This window comes from Delphinapterus leucas, chromosome 13 (genome assembly GCF_059928025.1).
Source record: "Delphinapterus leucas isolate spDelLeu-1000000601 "Yukka" chromosome 13, BTC_Dleu_Yukka2, whole genome shotgun sequence".
NCBI lineage: Eukaryota > Metazoa > Chordata > Mammalia > Artiodactyla > Monodontidae > Delphinapterus > Delphinapterus leucas.
In genome coordinates this window covers 31,672,610-31,695,293 of record NC_143141.1, presented here as the reverse complement: position 1 = coordinate 31,695,293, position 22,684 = coordinate 31,672,610, and the positions used below count along the sequence as shown (strand labels likewise).

The window sequence follows — 22,684 nt, the reverse complement described above, 5'->3', positions numbered from 1 at the left end:
CAGAAATTTTGTACAAATTTATGTGCCCACCAAAAGTATGAGAGAATGTGTTTCTTCATTCCTTTGCCAACTATGGGTAGTATCAGTCTTTTTAATATTTGCTAATCTGATGTGTAAAAAACCTCATTGCTTTAAATTGCAGTTTTTAAATATTAGGTTTCAGAGATTGCTCTTTACATTTCTTGTTTTGAGAATTATCTGCTTATATCCTTTGCCCATTTTTCTCTGAAGAATTTTTCTTATTAATTCTTGAGCATTATTTATATTGTATTAATAGTGTAATAGCATTGTTGTGTACTCAACTTCTTTATTTCTTTTTTCCATGCTAAGAGAGATGTCCCCAACCACAAGATTATAAAAAAGTATTCTCCCTTATTTTTTTAATACTTATTTAAGGTGGAGGGCAATGCATTTAAACACTTAATCCACATGGAATTTATTTTGTGTGTCTAGATATAATTTTATTGCCAAATGTTTATCTAATTGTCAGTAGAGATTTTTAAATAAGAAAGTCATATTCATAAATTAATTTATGAGAAGAAACTAAACTGGACTCTAATCACTTGGACTTGGTAATTAATAGCCGTGGTTCTTTTGAAATTTCTACCCAAAGCAACTAAAATACTATGCAAACACCTTATCAAAATGGACAGATTGGAAGAGGAAACTAATTCTGACTGAAATATTAACGAGTTTTATTTATTAAACTTGAAGTTAGATCAAAACATCCAAGTGAAAATATCTAAAAACATAGATACATATGATCTCATGAGTATGTCATGAGTGGAATAAAGATTTTAGAGCCATCCATGTAAAAAAGGTGATCATAATCCTCATAAATACTAAAGCTAAGAGGAAAGATTTCAGAGAATGCAGAGAAGAAAAGAGAGTGAGAGGGTCACTTCCAGACCATAATTTTTCAAACCTGATAGAAAATCCTTTGGGACTTATGTCATCTAGCTCTACCACCCTCTACAAGATTTTAATGATCTAACCTTCCAGTTTTTCCTGTATATTAATTGAGGACTTTAGCTCTTGATTTTCTTTCTTTTCTACCCCAAACCCAGCCATTATCTGGGAAACCTTACCATCCTGTTAGTTTCTTGACCTCGGTTCTAATGACAAGTACTTCCATTACATTTTAACTATACAGTCTCATGGCCATACTTTGAATTTTGGCATTACTCAGATTCGTTATGTCTCTGCAGTCTTTACTCATTCATGTATGAAAAGAAATTTAATGAGGACCATTCTGCAGGCACAATGCACTTTTGATTTGAGGGGGAGGATATATTAGAGTTATCATCTACAATACTTGCAGAAATAATTGACCAGTTCTGATTTTCTGATGGTGAAAAATAGTTATCACCTTAGTTCCTGCTTTTATAAGTTCTAATCTTGCCTCTCAGAATTAAATCTACATCAAAATGTTATTTTGGGGGCAGACTGGCTAGTAAGTTTTAGTATTGAAACTCCAGTTGCCAGTTTGATCTGTGCATATCTAAAAACTTTTCACAAGAAAAGACTGTCTTTTGGTGCCATCGACTGTATTTCTAATTTTGACTGTCTTATCAATGTGTATCTCTGGTCCTAAACTTTAGTGTTTATAAATTAGCATAAACCCATTTTTCTGAAAGAAAAGCATCTTTCAGCAGGCACCTTGCCGGCAGAAGGTCAGCAATAACAATCTTCATACGTGAAGAATAGCTGTATAAGGTGATGTAAGAAAATATAGCCTTTTTCCTATATTTGATATGTTTTCCTAAGCTCCGTTTCCACCTAAAAAGTCATTATTTAATTGAAAAGCTTTTTTTTCTGGGTCTCTATGATGGTTTGTCTGATCAATGAATATGGGAATGAATTTCACATAGATTTTAATTAAACTAAAAAGTACTACGAAAAGCCTGAAACATCTGTGAGATGGCGGCAGTTACTTTTTCCCCAGTTGTAGTAAGGCATTAACAGGTGAGTTTACTCTCACAATAATAGAAATTAAAACAGAAGAAGCCAGCCAGTGTGTATCTCCTTTCAAGACTCTCTGCAACAGAAAGCTTAAACCATGGTAGCTGATAATGTGAGTTGACTTGTAGTCACAAGTCTTTATGTGTAAGCCCAGTTGCAGAGAACTGGGTGGGTTGACTCACATCCAGGCGCTAAGGGACGATGAGATCATTAGAGGAAATGCCTGAGACTCTCCCACGGACTAAGGAAAGTGGATTGTTGTGGTTTAACGACAGCATCTGTAAATGAATTCAGCAGCAATTATGTTCTATCCTATGGTGGGTCCTCAGCACAAATTGTCAGGCACGGTGCAGGCCTGTGAATTGTGGTTATTGATTGAATCTGTGGAAGTCAAAAGAGCGTGACGGCACGGTTCTGACGGTTTGCACTTAGCGCTAGCTGTAGTGTGTGTAGCGCTGAACCATACGTACTATGCAAACACCTTATCAAAATACTATGCAAACACCTTATCAAAATGGAGAAACTAATTCTGACTAAAATATTAACGAGTTTTATTTATTAAACTTGAAGTTAGATCAAAACATCCAAGTGAAAATATCTAAAAACATAGATACATAGATCTCATCCCAGCGCCCACATTTTTGTTAGGACTGTCCACTGTTAAATGGAAATGACGCTGTTGGTCACCTTCCATTGTTCTTGTACCCCTGATTCAGTAACAGAAGATATAAGAACAGAGAGCACGAGAACCTTTTTTCTCCGAATAAGGCTTCATAATCTACATGTATTTCAGTTTGCATACATGAATAAGCACATTGTTATAGCTTTCTTGAGATCTTTATCATACCATAAAAGTCCCCTATTTAAAGTGTACAGTTAAGTGTGTTTTAGTATATTCAGAGAGTCGTGCAACCATCACCCCAGTTTAATTTTAAGACATTTTCAACACCTACCATAAGCACCCTATACACATTAGCAGGCACTCATTTCTCCCAATCTCCCACCCCTGCCCCAGCCCCTGCTCCGGCTGTGGTTACTAATCTCTAGATTTCTTTATTCTGGACATTTCATGTAAATGGAATCATACAAGATGTGATCTTTTGTGACTGGCTTCTTTCACTTAATATTTTCAGAGTTCATCTACATTGTAGCATGTATTCATTCCTTTTTAGAGCCAAATATTATGTTGTATGAATATTCATATTTTACTTATCTATTCATCAGTTAATGGATATTTGGATTTCTTCCAGTTTTTGGCTACTATTAACAACGCTACTGTGAACATCCATGTACAAGTTTTTGTGTGGACGTAGTTTACATTTCTTTTGGGCATATGCCTACGAATGGATATACTCTGGATAATATGGTAACTCTATATTTAACCATTTGAGGAACTACCAGACTGTTATGAAAAGTATTGTTACCATTTTGCATTCCTAGCAGCAATGTATGAAGGTTCCCATTTCTCCACATCCTTGAAAACACTTGTTTTTGTCTGTCCTTTTGATTTTCACCATCCTAGAGGGCTAACTAGATACATTTTGTTGAGGAAGAATTTATTTTTAGACTATTTTCTATTTTTAAATGTTTACCGTTTTATAGGCAGGAATGAACTTAATCAAAAAGATTGAAACTAGAAGCAGAAACACACACACCAAGGCTCCTCATTTAATCCGATGTAAACGTGTGTGCTTTACACCCAGTGGTGCATACCATGTACTTTGGAAGTGCCAGAGGTTCTCAGACTCGTTCTTGGAAGGGACCATCAACACTTCTGCTGCCTCTGCTCCCCAGGGTGCTCCAGCCTCTGCTTCAACAGCTCCACCACTCACTTGCCGCCATTGGCAACTTGTCTCATTTGTCTAAGGCTCCAGTTGGCAAAGGTTTTAAAACTTCAGAAGATCTAAAATCTGCCTGTACTAGACTTCCTGGTTCTGCTTCCAGTTCTGCTCTCTGAAGGCACAGAAAAGAGATCTAATCTTCTACCTCTCAGGTCCCCACTTCCTTCCCTGAAGTATTTTCCCTCAGGTCTTCACTCTTTGAACCATTTCTCACAGGTCATCCTTTCTACTCCCCTTTCCCAAGTTGACAGCTTCTGGGTCTATTTGTTGACATCCTGTTTTTAAGCATGTCCCTTTGAACTAAGCATGTTGTGCTTCAGGTGGTGACAGAGGATTTAGCATCTTCCTTTCTGTAAGCTAGAATATTTCTGTGGCCTAACATATGTTTTACCCCTACTGAACTCACCAAAGCCATTAAACCTTTATTGCCACACTCTTCCTTATAAGTTTTTGTTTTGTTAATTCTCATTTCTTAAACTGATAATACATGGTACAAAATTAAAAATATATAAAAGAGTGTTTGATAAAGTGTCTTCCCTCTCCCGTTCCCAGGCACCCATCTTTCCTTTCCAGAGATACTCAGTGTTACTTGTTCTTGCAAATCTTTACAGAGATTTTTAAAACACTTTATCGAAGTATAATTTACATACCATAAAATACATCCATTTTAAGTATACAATTCAATTCTTTTTAGTAAGTTTACAGAGCTGTGCAATCATCACCACAATCCAGTTTTAGAACACTTCTGTTACCCAGTAAAGTCCCTTATACCTGTTTGCAATCAATCCACATTCCCAGCCCCAGACAACCTCCAATCTGCCTTTTTCCTTTTCTGCACGTTTCATGTAAAAAGAATTATATAATATCTAGTCTTCTGCATCTAGCTTCTTAGCATGATGTTTTCAAGATTCATCCTTGTTATAGTATGTATCAGTACCCCTTTTTATTACTGGTTAGTATTCCATTGTATGGCTCTACCACATTTTGTTTATCCAGTTGCCAGTTGTTGGACATTTGGATTGATTTTTTTTTTCTGGATAATGTGAATCATGCTGCTATGAACATTTTTGTATAAGTTTTTGTGTGGGCATATGTTTTCATTTCTTTTGCATATATACGTAGGACTGGAATTGCTGGGTCATATGGTAAGTTTATGTTTAGCTTTTAAGAAAATGCCAATGTGTTTTCCAAAGTAGCTGTACCATTTTACATTCTCAGCAGCAGTTTGTGAAGGTTCCAGTTTCTCCACTTCCTTGTCAACACTTAGTACTGCCCATCTTTCTTATTATAGCCATCCTAGTGGGTGTGAAGTAGTATCTCATTGTGATTTTAATTTGTATTTCCCTAATGACTGATAATGTTGAACAGCTTTTCATATGTTTATTGGCCACTGTTATATCTTCTTTGGTGAAATGTCTATTCAAATCTGTTGTCCACTTTTATTATTTTTTTTTTTTTTTTTTTTTTTTTTTGCGGTACGCGGGCCTCTCGCTTCTGTGGCCTCTCCTGTTGCGGAGCACAGGCTCCGGACGCGCGGGCTCAGCGGCCATGGCTCACGGGCCCAGCTGCTCCGGGGCATGTGGGATCCTCCCGGACCGGGGCACGAACCCGCGTCCCCTGCATCGGCAGGCGGACTCTCAACCACTGCGCCACCAGGGAAGCCCTGTTGTCCATTTTTAAATTACATATGTGTAATGTCTCACAATTTATTTAAACCTTTAATTTCTCCCACCAATGTTATATAGTTTTTGGTGTGCAAGGCTTGCACTTATGTTGATAAATTTATTCCCTGATTTTCTTAATTTTATTTTCAGATTGCACGTTGCTGGAATATAGAAATACAACTGATTTTTTTATCTTGTGGATCTTGTATTCTGCAATCTGGCTAAACTTATTTATTAGTTCTAATACTTTGTGGATTCCTTAGTATTTTCTACTGATAGCATTATGTCATCTGCAAATAAAAAGTTTTACTTCTTCCTTTCCAATCTGGGTTCTGTTCTTTCACAGATATTTTATACATAAAAAGCAAGTAACTGCATATGTTTTCTTCCCCTTTCACAAAAATGGCAGCAAACTTTGTTTTTTGTACTTGACAGTCTATATTGAAAGTCCATTTTAGTGCATAAAGTGTTCTCTCTCTTTTTTTTTAAAACAGCTGCAGAAAAATTATAATGGATTGCCAGTCAGATCTTCCTCACCACCCTTTCATACATATTGATTTAACATCATCATAGTCTCATAGTTTTATATTAGTAGCTTTTTACATTTTTTAATCTAAATCATTTGTTCTTTGTAACACTTCTATAATTTCAGAAATTTAGGTGTTCCCTTTTCTAGATGGGGAAACTGGCACAGAGATTATGGCTTGCTCAAGTAGAGACAGCTAGTAAAGGGAAGATCTGAGACTGGTTTAGGTCTTTGGACACCCGACTCAGAGCTTTTTCTACTGCCTCAGAGTTGCTGCTATTCCTTCTGCCTGATGTGTAGGGCCTGACAATTATCCCTTGTTTGATTTGGCCTATCATGCCTGTTATTATTTGGGATCCTGACAGCACTTTCGGCCCTCCCAGATGTGCATTATATGGGAAAGCTGGTTCCACCAACTTATCCTTCAACCCCTATAACTCCATCTTGCCCTCAAGTACATAATGAGAAATTCTGTTGTTTTATTCAAATCTAGTTGTGACCACGTCGACTAGGAAAAACAAGGCTAACCTGGCAGGGCTTATTCTGCCAGTCTTAATGAACCTTGGCTAAAATTTTCTCATCTTTTCTTTAACCTCTAAATGCTTGCAAATTATCAAATTTGTGATCCATGCTAGAATTTTACAGGTCATCATTATTAAGCCCCGCAGTTTGCAATGCTTATCTTTTTGAAAATTAAAGTATTTCCTGTCCCCAGACATCTAACATAGCCAGCCCCGTCTCCTCCAGGATCTGTTGCAAATTCCCTGAAGACCCTGAAATATAGTTTATCTAGTTCAGGGAAGCAGATATTCTGTTTCCTTTCCTGACTTGGGCTTGAATTTACTCTACCAAATGTGTTTAAGTAGACAAGCATCTGACATTTATTCAAAATACAGATGCCCAGAGCCCTCACCTAGAAACTCCAATTCATTGTTCTGGGTTAGGACCCTCCCTCAGGAGATTGTTCCGATGAACAAGTTTAAGAAATACTATTTTATATCATATTTGTTCGACTATATTTTGGTAATCTTTTTGTCATCCACTAACATTCCACCATCAACTCCCTTTATTGCTCTACTTGCTAAAAACAACCTTTTGGGCTCAAATCTTTAAGTGCTTTTTGCAATATTCCACTCATTCAGGACTTCTCATGGCGCCTCTCAGGTCTTTGGCATTTACCCTTTAAGTTTCTAAGTCAGACCTTATCGGAAAGCACTCTCTACACTTCATCACTCACTCTCTTTAGTTATCCCCTGCCTTCTTTATCTCTCTTCAAAATTTTATGCTGGTGTCACTCAGAATTTCACTCTGAAGGCACACCAGGCTAATCTTTCTCTTGCATCCTCTTCAGAGTTTTTTCAAGTCCTGGGAGCATAGCCAGTCTCTCCTGCCTTCTTAAAACAGCTCAGGCCTGTATCCAACTGCAGCAGCATCCCCCTCCCCATCCAGAAGTGTGTAGTAGCATGTTCACATCGTCACAAGCTTCCTGGCAACCTCATCTCAACAGTTTGAACTGAATTAGAAAGGGCTCTTGATGATAGTATTTTCTTATCCCTTGGGTAACTGTGCCATTGGCTACAGGTAATGATGACAGGATCTCTTGTTTTTCCAGGTGACAGACCATATTTCTTCTGACTCTGTTTCGTCTTCTACCAGCAGTTTCTGGAGCTCGAGCTCTACCCTTTGCAACAAGCAAAATGTACATATGTTAAATAAGGGCATACAAGCAGGTAAATTAATTTAAACATTTCCATTGAAATACAGGTAGCACTTAAAACTATGGTAAGATACTCAAGCTCACTCACAAAAAAGAAATGAAGATTAAAACTATACTCAAATGCCATTTGTCACCTATCAGATTGACAAAAATCTAAGTTTGATAGTAAGTTTGTGGGCAAGCCTGCAAGGAAATAGGTACATTCTAGTAGGAATATAAGTTGGGAGTACAACCCCTATTTGGCAGTTTCTATCAAAATTACTTTGACCCAGCACTTTTACTTTAGAAGTTTAGCCTATAAATATACAGTGCATATGTGTAAAATGGCAAGTGTACAGAATTAACCACTGGAGTATGGTTTATTATAAGCAAAAAAGTAAAATCAACTTAGATGTCCACCAGTAGCCAAATTGTTAAATAAATTATTGTATATCCATATAATGAAGTCCTACATGGGATGAGGAAGCTCTTGCTACTAATACGTCAAGATCTCCAAGATATATAGTTAAAAAGAAAAAGCAAGGTACAAAATAGTGTATAGCATGCTACTACATGTATTCAAAAAATGAAGGAAGGAAGAGAATTGCTTGAATGTGTGCAAAAAATTCTCTGGAATCACAGGGTTAAAAACTTAATGAATGGAGAAGAAGAGTGGGAAGGAGGCTTTTCACTTTATGACTTCCTATATCTTTTGACTTTATAACACAGAAATAAACTTGCCCCTTGATTATTTTTCCATTCGAGTCATGTCTTTACATCTGTTAACCTCTTCCTTACCTGGGTAACTGCCAGTAGGACTATAAGCACTTACTGTCCCTCTCACTTTGGACCAGAACTGAAATCCTTTTCCCATTGAATCCATATTAGTAGTTCTTTCCCTCTAATATCTAAACTGACAAACGAAAACCCTCTCTCCCTCTCTCTCTCTGTCACAGACACACACACCCTCCCTCTCTCTATCTCTACTCTCGTCTTCCCTCTCTTCTCTTTCCCTCATACGCCTTCACCCCACCCAAGAGGAAGCAGTAGCCTGCGATTTTGAAGGCTTAAATTTTTTTCATTTACTGAAGTGGAATAAAAAAATCCAACTCTAATGGTAATAGTGAAACTACCCTTCCTTATTCAGGTATCATAATAAGAAAAACATGTATATTACTTATCATAGTTAGGATACTTTCTGATGACAATAAGAGAAAATACAACTCTAACTTGTTCTGAAAAATAAGGAAATATAAAATCTCACATATACCGAAATTACAATAAAACTTTGAAGAGGCTTGATGTAGTAAGTACAATAATATGATTCCAAAACAGTTTATATCGCCTTTCAACTCTGCTTGCATTGTCTTTTGCATTCATTCAGAGCACTATCTTCAACAAATATTTTTACATAACGATACTTGTTAAAAATGTGTCTCAATGATTGTTTTGAATATTTTACCAGATTTATTTATTTATTTATTTTATTTTGCCACACTGTGCGGCACGGGAGATCTTAGTTCCCCAACCAGGGATCGCACCTGTGCCCCCTGAAGTGGAAGTGTGGAGTCCTAACCACAGGACCGCCAGGAATTCCCTATTTTACCAGATTTAGATATGAAAATTATAGATCTTCTCAATTCCTTTTCTTTGCAGAATAGAAAATAAATGATTAATTTTTTTTTTTAAGTTTTCATTTACTGACCTGAATATACCTGCCAACCAAGTCTCAAGGCTCTTCCCAGAGATAGCTGTGATCTTTCGCCTTAGGTACGTTGGAGATTGTGAATGGTGTCAGAAAACACACTCGAGATGTTGGAATGACTTTCCCAACTCCAAGTTCTAGCGAGGCTAGAGTAGAAGAGGACAGTGATGTGACTTCTTGGTCAGAAGAAAAGATAGAAGAGAAAAGGCTCCTTACCAGTTATCTTGGGGACAGAAAGTTAAGGAAGAATAAGCAGAGCTGCTGGGAAGGTCAGTTTCTAATTCTGCTTTCTTAGTAGAAAAACTAGTGAATTTCAAGTCTTTTGCAAAGCTAAGATTCTTTGTTTCTAAATGATTTAATGTTGACCCTATCTTTTCCCCAGCACCACCTTGGCAAATTTTCAAAGTACAGTCATCCCTCCGTATCTGCAGGGGATTGGTTCTGGGACCACTCATGGATACCAGAATCCATGGATGCTCAAGTCCTTTATATAAAATGGCATAGTACTGCCCCCTGAATCCAAGGATTCTGTGTACATGGATACAGAGGGCTGACTGCATCCAACACTACAATTCCTGAGTCACACCTGCAGTTAAGCAGACTCCAGGGCCTCCTGGTGGCCGCTGACAGCTGAGTCCCTGAGAGCCTATATTATGCACGTCTCTGATGAAAAAAGTGAAAAATCTTCTTTTTTTTCTTAAAAATAATTCCTATAGGAGTTTCATGGTTTGTTCCTGTGGAAAATGTGAAGTCTGGTCCTAAGAAGGAAAACCTGCCCAAGTTTCATGGCCCTGGTGTCTCCTGGTTTGCACCAGTAACCAACACCACACCTTGGAGGGAGCCACTACAGGAACAGAACTGGCAAGGACAGCACATGGACAGCCACAGTTCACTAGCAGGCCCAGGCAGAGATCCACTGAAGCCATTTGTGAGAGCAACCCTACAGGTACAATGACATTGAGTTAATTTTAGCCATATGTTTAAGGAGGAAGAAGGGGCAAGATACAAAAGAGTTAAACCTGTGACTTGGCTTTCTGAAGTACAGTCAACTGATCCTCGTTTCTAGCACCTCCACAGTTCATCTGTTCTCACACTCATTAATCAAAGGCTGCCTTACTGTTAGCTGTTATAAATCGTGCATCACCCTCAGTATCTGGGGAAAGGCAGTAGAAGGGAGGATGTTGTGTAGCTGCTCATTGGGTTTGTAGGTACATACCAGCACGTGGAGTGCAGTAGAGGCCTGATGTTTGCATCAGCCTTATATTTGTTCCTGCATTTATATAACTCCTGTTTCTGCTTAACACAGGGTTTTAAAGGCACCGGCTCTCTTCTTTATAAGTACCTGGGGAGCTAAAGAAAATGTTATTGTTTTGTTTTAAAATTTTATTTATTTATTTTATTTTTGGCCGCATTGGTTCTTCACTGCTGCGCGCAGGCTTCCTCTAGTTATGGCGAGTGGGGGCTACTCTTCCTTGCTGTACACAGGCTTCTCATTACGGTGGCTTCTCTTGTTGCGGAGCACAGGCTCTAGGCGCGGGCTGCAGTATTTGTGGCACAAGGGCTTAGTTGCTCCGTGGCCTGTAGGATCTTCCTGGACCAGGGATCGAACCTGTGTCCCCTGCATTGGCAGGCGGATTCTTAACCATTGCACCACGAGGGAAGTCCAGAAAATGTTTTTTTTTAATGATGTATTTCTTTGAAGGGAAATTAAAAATAGCACAATGGGCCAAGCTTTATCCCATCAACACTGGGGAGAGTTGTAATCGCCACAGTCTTAGTTCTTGGCTTATTCCAAAGGCATTTCTTTGATCCCTCTGATTTTCCTACTGGAGCTTTCCCACACAGGGAGTTGTTATTATAATTCTTCAACTCTAGATATTTTCTATAAGTTACAAACAGGCTTTCCAAACCTGTTAGGCAGGTACTGTTTTTTCTAGGCCCTTGGAGAAAAGCCTACATCATTAATGTGAGGTTGGGGGCTTTTTCTCCTCCTCAGGAATCACTGCAACTTCACAGACCTGACTTCATCTCCCGCTCTGGGGAACGGATAAAGCGCCTGAAGTTAATAGTCCAGGAGAGGAAGCTGCAGAACATGTTACAGAGTGAACGGGAGGCACTGTTCAACACTGTGCGAGGATGGCAGGGCCACCGGGACGCCATGCACCTGCTCCCTAAGAGAGGTATACTCTTCCTGTTCACTTTCCTACGACTTGGTAGAGAGGGCAAGGTCTGCTTCATGCAAGGCAGCACTGCTCAGTGCCAGGCTAGTTACAGGTCAGAAAGTGACCTTTTGCTTGTTGAGACTCAAATCTCCTTAGGTAGCAGAACCTGCCCAATTTAGCTCTCAGCACTTTCACAACCCAAATAAGCCCAGTTACTCTTGCCCTGTCACTACACTTTAAAAGTGAGCGTGTGCAGTGAGAATGGTGTTTGGGTTTGTTGTTGTTTGGGGGGCGCCACGTGGCTTGTGGAATCTTAGTTCCCTGACCAGGGATTGAACCTGGGCCCTCAGCAGTGAAAGCACAGAGTCCTAACCACTGTACCGCCAGGGAATTCCCAAGAATGGTGTTTTTAAAAACCAGCTCTGTCACCATGAGCAAGTTAGTTCCAAAAGTATAATGTTTTGAGGGCTTTGGGGCTGATTCCAGGCTTGCCTTCCTCATAGGGTAGCAATAATAATAATAATAATAATAAGTACTCATATAGCCCTTATGTTTTGCCCAGACATTGTTCTTGTTTAATGCTTACAGAGCCTCTCTGAGGTGATACTATGAATATCCCTGTTTCACAGATGAGAAAACTGGGCCAAAGAGAGATTAAGTACCTTGCCCAAGATTTACACACCTGTTAAACTGGGATTTGAACCCTGGTGAGCTGGCGCTAGAGTCTGTTCTCTTAACAATTATGCTAGGTGTAAGATCTCAATAAAATAATTTGTGAGATCTGTGAAAACTATAAAGTACTACCTAATGATTTCATCACAGCCTTACCTGTAAACTGGTCAGTGTTTCAATGCACACTGTCTAGTCTGTGCCACAGTGTTGTGTCTTCAGAAGCCTCAGGCTGCTATCATAGTCATCATAGTCTAACCCTGGCCTTGGCCATTACTCACCACCCAGCACTGCCAGCTCAGGGTAGGGGCGCAAAGTCCCAGCAGCTCCCTCTCACAGTTCTTGAGCAACACACCCTTCCTTATTAAGGCACAATACCCTGTTACTGATCCCCTAAGTGTCGGGGACCCCTCAATGGGTCCTCTGCCTAGAGTCACAGATGTCAATTGAATGAGACCAGGTTCGACATAGCAGAGCATAGACTTTATTCATTGATCAAGGAATGGAGAAAGGAGAGCTCATGTTCTAAAGATACTTTCTCCCTGAAGGGAGCAGAGTAAGGGATTTTAAGGGTTAGGAGGCAGATAGGTCATTAGGGCTTGAGGAAAGGGGTGGAGATTTTCAGGGGCGGCCGGGGGCAGCCAGGACATGCACAGTCTTCCATGGTCCTTTGCACATGGCACAGATTGTGCCTAGCAGAGTACAAATGTCCCCTTTGAGCAGAGATCATAGCATGGTAACGAAGCAAAGGTAACTTTTGGACACTTCCAGGTTTCATCCGCGCACGCTTGTTCTTATGGTCAAGTCAGAACCGGTTTGGGGGAGTTCACCACTATATATCTCTCAAAGCATGTATCTCTCAAAGTACAGCTGCAAAACATCTCTGCCAAATGCCAGGTACTTCTGAAACGAACACAAAGATAAATCAGGGCAAGTGTCCTTCAGCTCTCAGGGGCTGGTATGGAAACAGATAAATCAAGTCACAGGTCCTTCAGTTTTTAGGGGCTGGTATGGGTGACACCACCACTGCTACTCAGCCATAAAAAAGAATGAAATTTTGCCACTTGCAACAGCATGGATTAACCTGGAGGGTATTATGCTTAGTGAAATAAATCAGACAGAGAAAGACAAATACTATATTACATCACTTATATGTGGAATCTAAAAAATACAACAAACCAGTAAATATAACAAAAAGATATAGACTCACAGATATTGAGAACAAGCTAGTGGTTACCAGTGGGGAGAGGGAAGCAGGGAGGGCCAAGATAGGGGTAGGGGATTCAGAGATAAAATAAGTAAGCTACAAGGACATATTGTACAGCATAGGGAGTATAGCTAATATTTTATAATAACTATAAATGGAGTATAACCTTTAAAATTGTGAATCACTATGTTGTACACCTGAAACTTATGTAATATTGTAAATCAACTATACCTCAATTAAAAAAAAAAAAAAAAGACACAATCCATTAAAAAAAACCTCTTCTTCTTTTGCTTAGGCTTCCTGGCTGCCCAAAAGAAAAGGCCTGTTGGAAAGAAGGAAATGATTCAGCGGTCTAAATGGTAAGGCCAAAAGAATAAGTAACTATAAAAGTATAAATCAGGCCACCAAATAGGTCAGGAGCTATAGCTTGGCCCCAGAATAAAGGCATATGCTCTAGTTAAAACATTTTGAGAGATAAAAAAGAAAAAAACAATACATTATGAGAAAATTAGTTATAAAAATAGTTTCTCACTTATGGCACTAAAAAAGAAATGAAAAATAGCAGATCATGGTATGGATGCCTCATATATAAAAAAGACAAAGAATTGCCACTAATTTGCTTGCCTTAATCAGGCTTGTGTTTGTTAGAAACAAATATAAATAAAAAATATTTTTAAATAAAAGTAAATATCTGGGGCCTTACATCTAGACAATCCTTTTACTAGGAATTGTATCCAGTACAATGAGAGATAGGGGAATAGTCTCCAAAACACAGTAAATTAGGCTTAAAAAAAAATCAAGTTTCAGAAGCATGTGTACACTGCCACCATTTGTAGTCTTTAATAAAAAAGTATTTGTGCTTACATAGATGCATATACTTGTATATGCATAGACTATCTCTGGAAGGATACCCAAAAAATTGGTAATAGTTGTTGCCTTTGGGACAAGGAACTGAGTGACTGGGGTACAGAGGTTGGAGAAAGACTAATTTTTTACCTTTTGAAATTTTGTGCCTTTGCATTCCTTAGCAATTAATTAATTAGAGATATGCATATATTGCTCATGAGACTGCCATATAACTAAGTTAATGGTTGGTTACCTCTTAGGGGGTCATTGGAGACTTCCTTTAATAAGAACAGTTTTATAGTTGGCATAGTGCTTGAAAAAAATTTATCTTAGGTAAATTAAAGCATTGCTCTTGAAATCTTTTTACTCTCCATTTAGTAAACCATTTCCTTATAGGTATTTCAAAGGGATGCTTTAATCAAGTGGTTCTCAAAGTGTGGTCCATGGGCCTCTGGAAGTTGCTGAGACCCTTTCAGGGGATTTGTCAGGTCAAAACAAATTTCAAAATAATACTAGGATATTATGTGTCTTTTTAACTGTATTGACATTTATACAGATGATGCAAAAGTAATGAAGGGAGGACTAAAACTGCTGATGCCTTAGCACTATTGGAGACAGTGGACCAAACTGTGCTAGTCTACTTGGCATTTTATTCTTCACAGCCACATGGCAGCAGTGTAATGGAAGTACACATAAAGCACTTCTGCTGCATACCAAGATACGATGGTTGGTTCAAGGAAAAGCCTTGGTTTGTGTAGTGAGCTGAACTCGCTGCCTTTTTCATGGAACATAGCTTTTACTTGAAAGAATGACTGATAAACTAATTATTCCAAATTGGGTATATGACAGATATTTTCTTGAAAATGAGGAAGTGAATCTGTCACTTCTCCGGGAAAACAGCTGACAGTGTTTATTGCCAAAGAGAAAATCTGAACTTTCAAGTAAAGAATAGAATTCTAGAAAACTTATGTCTACCACTATGAGACTGACTATCTCCCAGTACTTAGACTTTTCTGATGATATCAGCAGTGACATAAATAATTGTAATATTCTTCATATTATATAAGTAAATATGTCAACATTTAAACTACCACTTGTCAAGATTTGGTATAGTATCAAGAAAATCAGGGAATTCCCTGGTGGTCCAGTGGTTAAGACTTGGCCCTTTCACTGCTGAGGGCGCAGTTTCAGTCCCTGGTCGGGAAACTAAGATCCTACATCCCAAAAGCTGAGCAGCCAAAAAAAAAAGAAAATCGGCAATTATCTGAAAAGAATATTAAAATACTCTTTTCTTTTCCAATTACATATGTGTGTAAACTGGATTTTTTTAAATGTACACTTTAACCAGAACAACATATAACAGCAAACTTAATACAGAAGCAAATATAAGAATTCAGCTGTCTTCTATTAAACCAGACATTAAAGAGATTTGCAAAATACGTATAACATGCCACTCTTCTTATTTTTGTTTTGGAAAGTATATTTATTTTATATGTTAACATGTAACAGGCTTTTTTTTTTAATAAATTAAGAAACAAGTTTTTTATTGAAGTATAGTTGACTTACAATATTATATTAGTTTCAGGCATAAAACATAGTGATTCAATATTTTTATAGGTTATACTCCATTTAAAATTATTACAAAATAATGGCTATGTTTCCCCGTGGTATACAATATATCCTTGTTGCTTATTTATTTTATCCATAGTTTGTATCTCCTACTCCTATACCCGTATTTTGCCCCTCCCTCCTTCCTTCTCCTCACTAGAAACCAGTGGTTTGTTCTCTGTATCTGTGAGTCTGTTTCTGTTTTGTTATATACATTCATTTGTTTTATTTTCTGGACTCCACACATCAGTGATGTAATACAGTATTTGTCTTTCTCTGTCTCACTTGTTTCACTAAGCATAATACCTTCTAGGTCCATCCATGTTGTTGCAAATGGCAGAATTTCATTCTTTTTATGGCTGAGTAGTATTCCACTGTATATACGTACCACACCTTCTTTATCCATTCATCTGTTGATGGACACTTAGGTTGTGAAATAAGTATTTTTTAAATTCTTTTTAAATGTTTTAATTTCTAATACAGTAAGTATCAATAGATAAAATCCACTTTCACCAAAATTGCCCTCAATTTTTAGGAGTATAAAGGTGTCGAAAGTCCAAACACTTTGAGAATTATTGCTTCATTCTGAATGTCACAAAATTTAATTAATGGAAATTACATAGTGTTCATTGTGTGGCAGCTAATAACACTCTCACCTCAGCATGAGGAGTCCTTGCTATATGGGACTATGAAGCTTGCCTGCAAGAAGGTAGGGCATCTTCTGAAACGTATCTGTGCTTTAAAATATAAGTATAGTTGAAGGGGTGGATTAAGTACCCATCTTCTAGGAAGAGACAGGTTTTAAATTGACACATCTTCATTAGAGTACTTCTGTTCCATTTTATTTCTGATATGGCCCCCTTTCAAAGAAGCCATCTACTTCCATGTGAGAATCATAGAGTTGAATGGGATCTTAAAGGTCATCTAGTCTACCTTTAACTTTTAGGAAACTGTAACCCAGAGAGAGGTTGCCAGCAAGTCAGGGCCAGAGCTGGGGTTAGAGTCCGGCAACAGGCTCCCCACCCAGTACTCCTTCAGGTGTATCATGTGGCGGACTTGGAGCTCTGGAGCTCTGTGTTACTCATCATCTTTTCCCATCACCTACCTCTACCAAAGATGTTTAAACGTTTCTGATAAGAGAAAAGATTTGGAGAAGAGAGAACCTGACTCTCTTAACTTGAAGCATTTCTTCCAGTGTGTCCTTTAAGAGAAGTGTTTTCACTAACTTATTAATGCATATATTTGGCTATGCTCCAGGCACTGGACTAGGTACTACAAATGAAAGATAGTTGACTCCAGACCATGAGCAGACAGACAGTTCCAGTAGTATGTAGTAATTGCTTTCAAGGATCCATTTACAAAATGCAATTTCTGGCTACTCTGATTAGCCAGACTCCCAGCTTTCCAGCCCTAGAACACAACCTTTACTGGCCCAAGCAGATTTTCTCTTCACATCACATGTTCTCCTTGGGATAACTCGTCTTTTTCCAATGGCCTTTGTTATCCCTTCTGTAACCGTGACTTTTTTTCCAGCTTTACTGTGATATAATTGACATTTAACATTGTATAAGTTTAAGCTATGTAATGTGATGATTTGACATACATTTGTATTGCAAAATGTTTACCACAATAAAGTTAGTTAACACATCCTTCACCTCACATAATTACCGTTTTATTTTTCTTGTTGTTGTTATAGTGAGAACATTAAAGCTCTACTGTCATAGCAACTTTCAAGTATACAATGCAATGTTGTTAACTACAGTCACTGTGCTGCATATTTGCTCCCCAGAACTTATTCATCATAAAACTGGAAGTTTACACTCTTTGACCAGCATCTCTCCATTCCCCCATCCCTCAGCTCCTGGCAACCACCATTCTGTTCTCTGTTTCTATGAGTTTGATGTTTTTAGATTCCACGTATTAGTGAGATCATACGGTTTTGTCTTTCTCTGTCTGACTTATTTCATTCAGCACATTGCCTTCACGGTCCATACATGTTGTTGCAAATGGCAGGATTTTTTTCCTTTTTTATGGCTATTCCATTATATGTATATATATATATCACATTTTCCATTATATGTATGTTCCATTATATGTAGATATATATATCACATTTTCTTTATCCATTCATCCGTCGATGGACACGTACGTTGTTTCCATGTCTTCACTATTGTAAATAGTGCTGCAATGAACATGGGGGTGCAGATATCTTTTTGAGATCATGATTTCATCTCCTTCAGATATGTACCCACAAGTGGGATTGCTGGATCATATGGCAGTTCTATTTTTAATGTTTTGAGGAACCTCCACACTCTTTTCCATAGTGGCTGCACCAGTTTACATTCCCACCAACAGAGCACATTCTCACCTCCTCACCAGCATTTGTTATCTCTTATATTTTTGATAATAGCCATTCTTAACAGATGTGATGTGCTATCTCATTGTGGTTTTCATCAACAGTGACTTTTAAAAATATATGTTTGTTCTTCTTTGGTCTCTTTCCTGACCTCCACTTTTGTGTTTTCATTTAGTGATTATCCTGTGTCCAAAGTGGAACTACCCATTTTCCTCTCCCACACTTACTTGGGCCACCCACTCACCCACTAGAAAAGCTGGGGAGCTATTGCCTCCAGCTCCGTGACCCCACACTGTACGTGCAGCCGGCTAGTGCGTCCTGGAGACTCGCCTTCATGATTGCTCTGGAACCCATTCTCCTCACTGCCTTGATGCGGGCTTAGCCTCCTTTCTTGGAGGACTGCTCTTCTCCCCCTTCTGCTCTTTATCTTCTCTAATCTCTTTTCCACAGAGCCGCTACATCATTATCAATGATTTTCTTTTCAGATTATAGAAAACTTTGGAAAATATAGAAAAAGTTCAAAAGAAGAAAATAAATGTCACTCATAATTCTTCCATCTAAACATAGCTAACACTAGTCCTGTTTCTATGGGGATTTTGCAGAGACCTGTGTTAACACACTTCTTTCTCCCCACATTGTTTATCATACTATATATACAGGTTTGTAGCCTGCTTTATTTTGCTTAACATTGTATTGTGAACGTTTTCCCATAGCATAAAAACTGTTTGAAACATTTTATGCTTTGTAACAATTTTATTATAGCCCATAATTTGTTTAACTGTTCTTTTGTTGGAGATTTACGTTATTTCCAGTTAGAGTGTATTTATCAAGTGAATGTTTGATCATGTTCCTCCCTACTTAAAATCAGTGGCATCCAGTCCCTGATAGGACAGAGCCCAAGGTTTTCACATGGCTACGAGACCTTCACCCCATCTGCTTCCCTCCTGTTCCCCTACACTCTCTCCGTGAAGCCTTGACTCCATTCTTACCAACACTCCCTTCTCCCCACCTCCCCTTTCTGCTCCTAACTATTCTTCAAGACCTACCTCAAGCTTAGTCTCCTCTCTGGTCTTCCTTGACCTCCTTCAATCAGAATACGTTTTGTTTCTTTTCCTATAACTCTATGTAGCATTTTGTAGATATGACGATTATTGTATTTTCTTTTGCATTATTTTTCATGCTTAAAAATATGGTAGTAATACAAAATCATTATCTTATATTGAAACCATACATTTTTCCATATAGAGTGAAAAGAAGTTCATCTCCACCCCTTATTCCACTTCTTTCCCATAAGTAACCACTATTAGCAGGATTTTATTTTATTTTTATCTGTATCCCTTTTCAGATCATGAGCACTCCAGGCCAGGGTTCTTCGTGTCCAAGTGTCTAACAGGAAGCTGGGCACACAACAGGCCCACAGCCTGTCTGAGGGACTGAGTGCCTGGAGAGCAGTAGAGCTTAGGGAGATGTGGGGAGGAGTGATCGTGTTCCTCTGTGGTCAGGTGGCCTCACTGCTTTCTGTCTTTCCATCGGTGCCATTTCTAAGGATTTATGAACAGCTTCCAGAAGTACAGAAAAAGAGAGAAGAGGAAAAGAGGAGATTGGAATATAAGTCGTACCGGCTGCGAGCCCAGCTATATAAAAAGGTCAGTCAGTCCTAGAGCAGGATTGATGAGATTTATCAGGGGAAAGAGAAATTGAGAAAAACACATCCGACCTGTTTGAATTAACCACATTTGGAGAGTGAACTTAAGCTCATAACGCATTATACCACTACTAAAATTTAGAAGATAAAAGCACCTGTAACTAGACTTCAAATCTGAAAATCTAGAAAGGCAAATCTAAAAAAGGCATCTTCCAGGGACTTTCGTGATGGTCCAGTGGTTAAGACTCAGTGCTTCCACTGCAGGGGGCACAGGTTTGATCCCTGGCCAGAGAACTAAGATCCCACATGCCTCACGGCACGGCCAAAAAAAAATTGTTTTAATGTTTTAAAATTGTTTAATAAATAAATAAATAAGGCACCTTCCAGGCATACATTTGGAATGAAACCAAATTTCATACTTGGGTGTCAGTTTAGATGCCATGCTGGAAATGCCCACATCTTTCAGAACTGATGAGTTTTCATCCAGAGTCCCAAATGATAGTTTTATGCCCCTTATGGGTGAATCATATACCACTAGAACTTTTTAAATAAATTGGAAAATGTCCAAGTGTAACATACAAGTTGGCAGTTTGGGTACTCAGAGCCTTGAAGCCACTACCATTTCCTGCCCACAGCCCCAGTAGAATCAGTGGTACTGCAAGTTTTAGAACCTCACAGGCCAGGGGACTTGCTACCAATTAATTCCTTGAGAAAGCAGATGGGCTACTATGCCTGAAGGTCCAGATCCTTCAGTGTTCTCATTTCTTTCCCAGCCCCCTCACTTCACCCCCAGAGGACTCTGAAAGTCAGAAACCAAGAGATGAGTTCATACCAGACCGATGTGGGATTGGAGAGCTGCTTCTGGAGCGCATACCGTGGCTCAGGCTGGGCTCCCTCAAGTGGGGACGCCCCAGGCACTACATGGCCTGTCTGTTGTGTCAGCATCACAAGGCCAGGCCTCTTATTGTGCTTGTGTGTTTGTGAACTGATAGGTGGATTATATTAATATTATATTAATATATAATTATTATATTAATATTATATTTATTATATTAATATTATATTAATTATATTATATTAATATTATATTATTAATTATATAGGATTATATTAATATTATATTATAGGATTATATTAATATTATATTTCTGTATAGACTATAATAGACTACAGATCATCTTCCCTAAACCCTTCAGGAAGTATTTTTTGTATAATTACCATCGTTTCTGTAGCTGGGGAAGATAAACAGGATTTGGGGAGAACACCACTGGCCTCTTCAGCCACACGTCTGGGGTGAGGAGTGGCTGTCTGCCTCTAGTGGCTAAGAGCATCTAACTTCTTTCCTGCCTTTCTTTTCTTCCACAGAAATTGACCAATCAACTCTTGGGGAGAAAAGTTCCTTGGAACTGACGTAAGAATATTTTCCTCAGAGCCTTGGAATTATATTTTATCGGCCTGGAGGAGCACAATCCTTACTTTTATGAGTCTGGTTTAATAAAACTTATCTTGTTGTCCATGTGTAATTTAGAAGTAGTAACCTTCTGAAGAGTCTTGGGTAGAATGATTAAGATTATTAATGGTTCAGGAGCAATACTTTCTCCACAGTGGCCTTGCCCACAGGGATGTTTGTTACAATGGTATTATCTTAATTCTAGGCAAGAGTAAGTCCCTTTTTGTATGTGTTTTTATAGAAAATAACTTCTGATTGACTCATAGTAAAGCAAGCAGCAGAGGGTTATTTATTTCTCATCTGTAGAGGTGCAGGGAGCTATGCAGTGTCTCCCTGAGGTGTGCGGGGAACTTCAATCTAAAAGCACCAGTCAAGGAAAAGAAATGCAGCATAACATGGTGAGAGCCCTTTTGCTGACTTGGTGTCAGACAGTGTCTGGTTAGGGTAGCCATCAGATGGGCCCAGAAACTCTCAGCAGACACAGGTGCCTTGGGTCCAGAGCTACCTCCTAGCCTCATTCCAGCTTCCTTCGGGGCCATTAGCCTTTAGTAGACAAAACTCAAGAGGCAACAGAAGCTTGATTTAAATCATGACCTGGCCCTGGCCAGTGGGATGTGGGTTGTGCCACTTCTAGGTCTAGTTCATGTCAAATCCCACACTCTGTCCCTGGCCGCCTTCTTGCCCTTCAGCAGAGACCTTGGGGGCCATAGCAGACTGATGGCATCATTGGCCCTGATCCTTCTCACGTGGATTCTTCTCACACTCCTTCTCCTCACCCTTTCCACATGACTTCGCATTTCCTGTCACTGAAGAGGCAGGGCATGACACCTGGAGATCTAAGGGGCGGCCCAGCTGAGCTCAGCCTAAGCTGCTGACCCACAGACTCATGAGCTGAAAAAATGTTATTTTGTGGTGGTTTTTTTATGTAACATTCTCGTGGCACTAGATAAATGAAACAGTAGCAACTCCAAAAACTGAATGGAGCAGAGCCACCCCACCACCAAGGCCATTGGGTTCCAATGTGAGCAAGCAGCAAGCTTTTACTGTGCCGTCGCAGTGAGACTTCAGGATCTGCTTATTACTGCAGCAGAGCCGATCCCTCCTAACTAATCCACAACGACACAGATCATAGGGCCCCCTCCTTGCTCCAGTGCCTGAGAGACCTGAGCAGAGGGGAGACGGTAGATAAATTGAATTGCAGAGACAGCAACTAGCCTGTAGCTTGTGGAGAAGAAAAACTAGCCCATCTTCCAGAAGCCGAGGCGCTGGTAAAGGGCCAGGGCAGAGTACTGCAGTGTGCTGGTGCTGAGGACCACTTTGCTGTAGCCCTGGTGCCACGCAGACTCG

General features: G+C 39.1%; 2 protein-coding genes across 12 annotated transcripts in view; one reads left to right on the top strand and one right to left on the bottom strand.

Moving 5' to 3' along the window:
* The window catches only part of ALMS1 (ALMS1 centrosome and basal body associated protein), a 226,430-nt gene extending 205,020 nt beyond the window's left edge, over positions 1-21,410 (top strand). For 6 of the 11 annotated variants that reach the window (XM_089923013.1, XM_089923019.1, XM_089923018.1 and 3 more), the window contains 7 exons: positions 7,606-7,723; positions 9,460-9,663; positions 10,111-10,340; positions 11,391-11,574; positions 13,728-13,791; positions 19,789-19,888; positions 21,253-21,410. In XM_089923013.1, coding sequence (XP_089779139.1) covers positions 7,606-7,723; positions 9,460-9,663; positions 10,111-10,340; positions 11,391-11,574; positions 13,728-13,791; positions 19,789-19,888; positions 21,253-21,297 — 945 coding nt within the window. In that variant the 3' untranslated portion in view covers positions 21,298-21,410. Of the gene's footprint in view, positions 1-7,605; positions 7,724-9,379; positions 9,664-10,110; positions 10,341-11,390; positions 11,575-13,727; positions 13,792-19,788; positions 19,889-21,252 lie in introns of those variants that run through there. The other 5 variants (XM_089923014.1, XR_016395400.1, XR_016395401.1 and 2 more) reach the window with 5 other exon arrangements.
* Positions 5,241-22,684, bottom strand: part of LOC111167883 (N-acetyltransferase 8B) — a 32,162-nt gene continuing 14,718 nt past the window's right edge. Inside the window, 1 exon segment of the mRNA XM_089923020.1 lies at positions 5,241-22,684. Coding sequence (XP_089779146.1) covers positions 22,444-22,684 — 241 coding nt within the window. The 3' untranslated portion in view covers positions 5,241-22,443.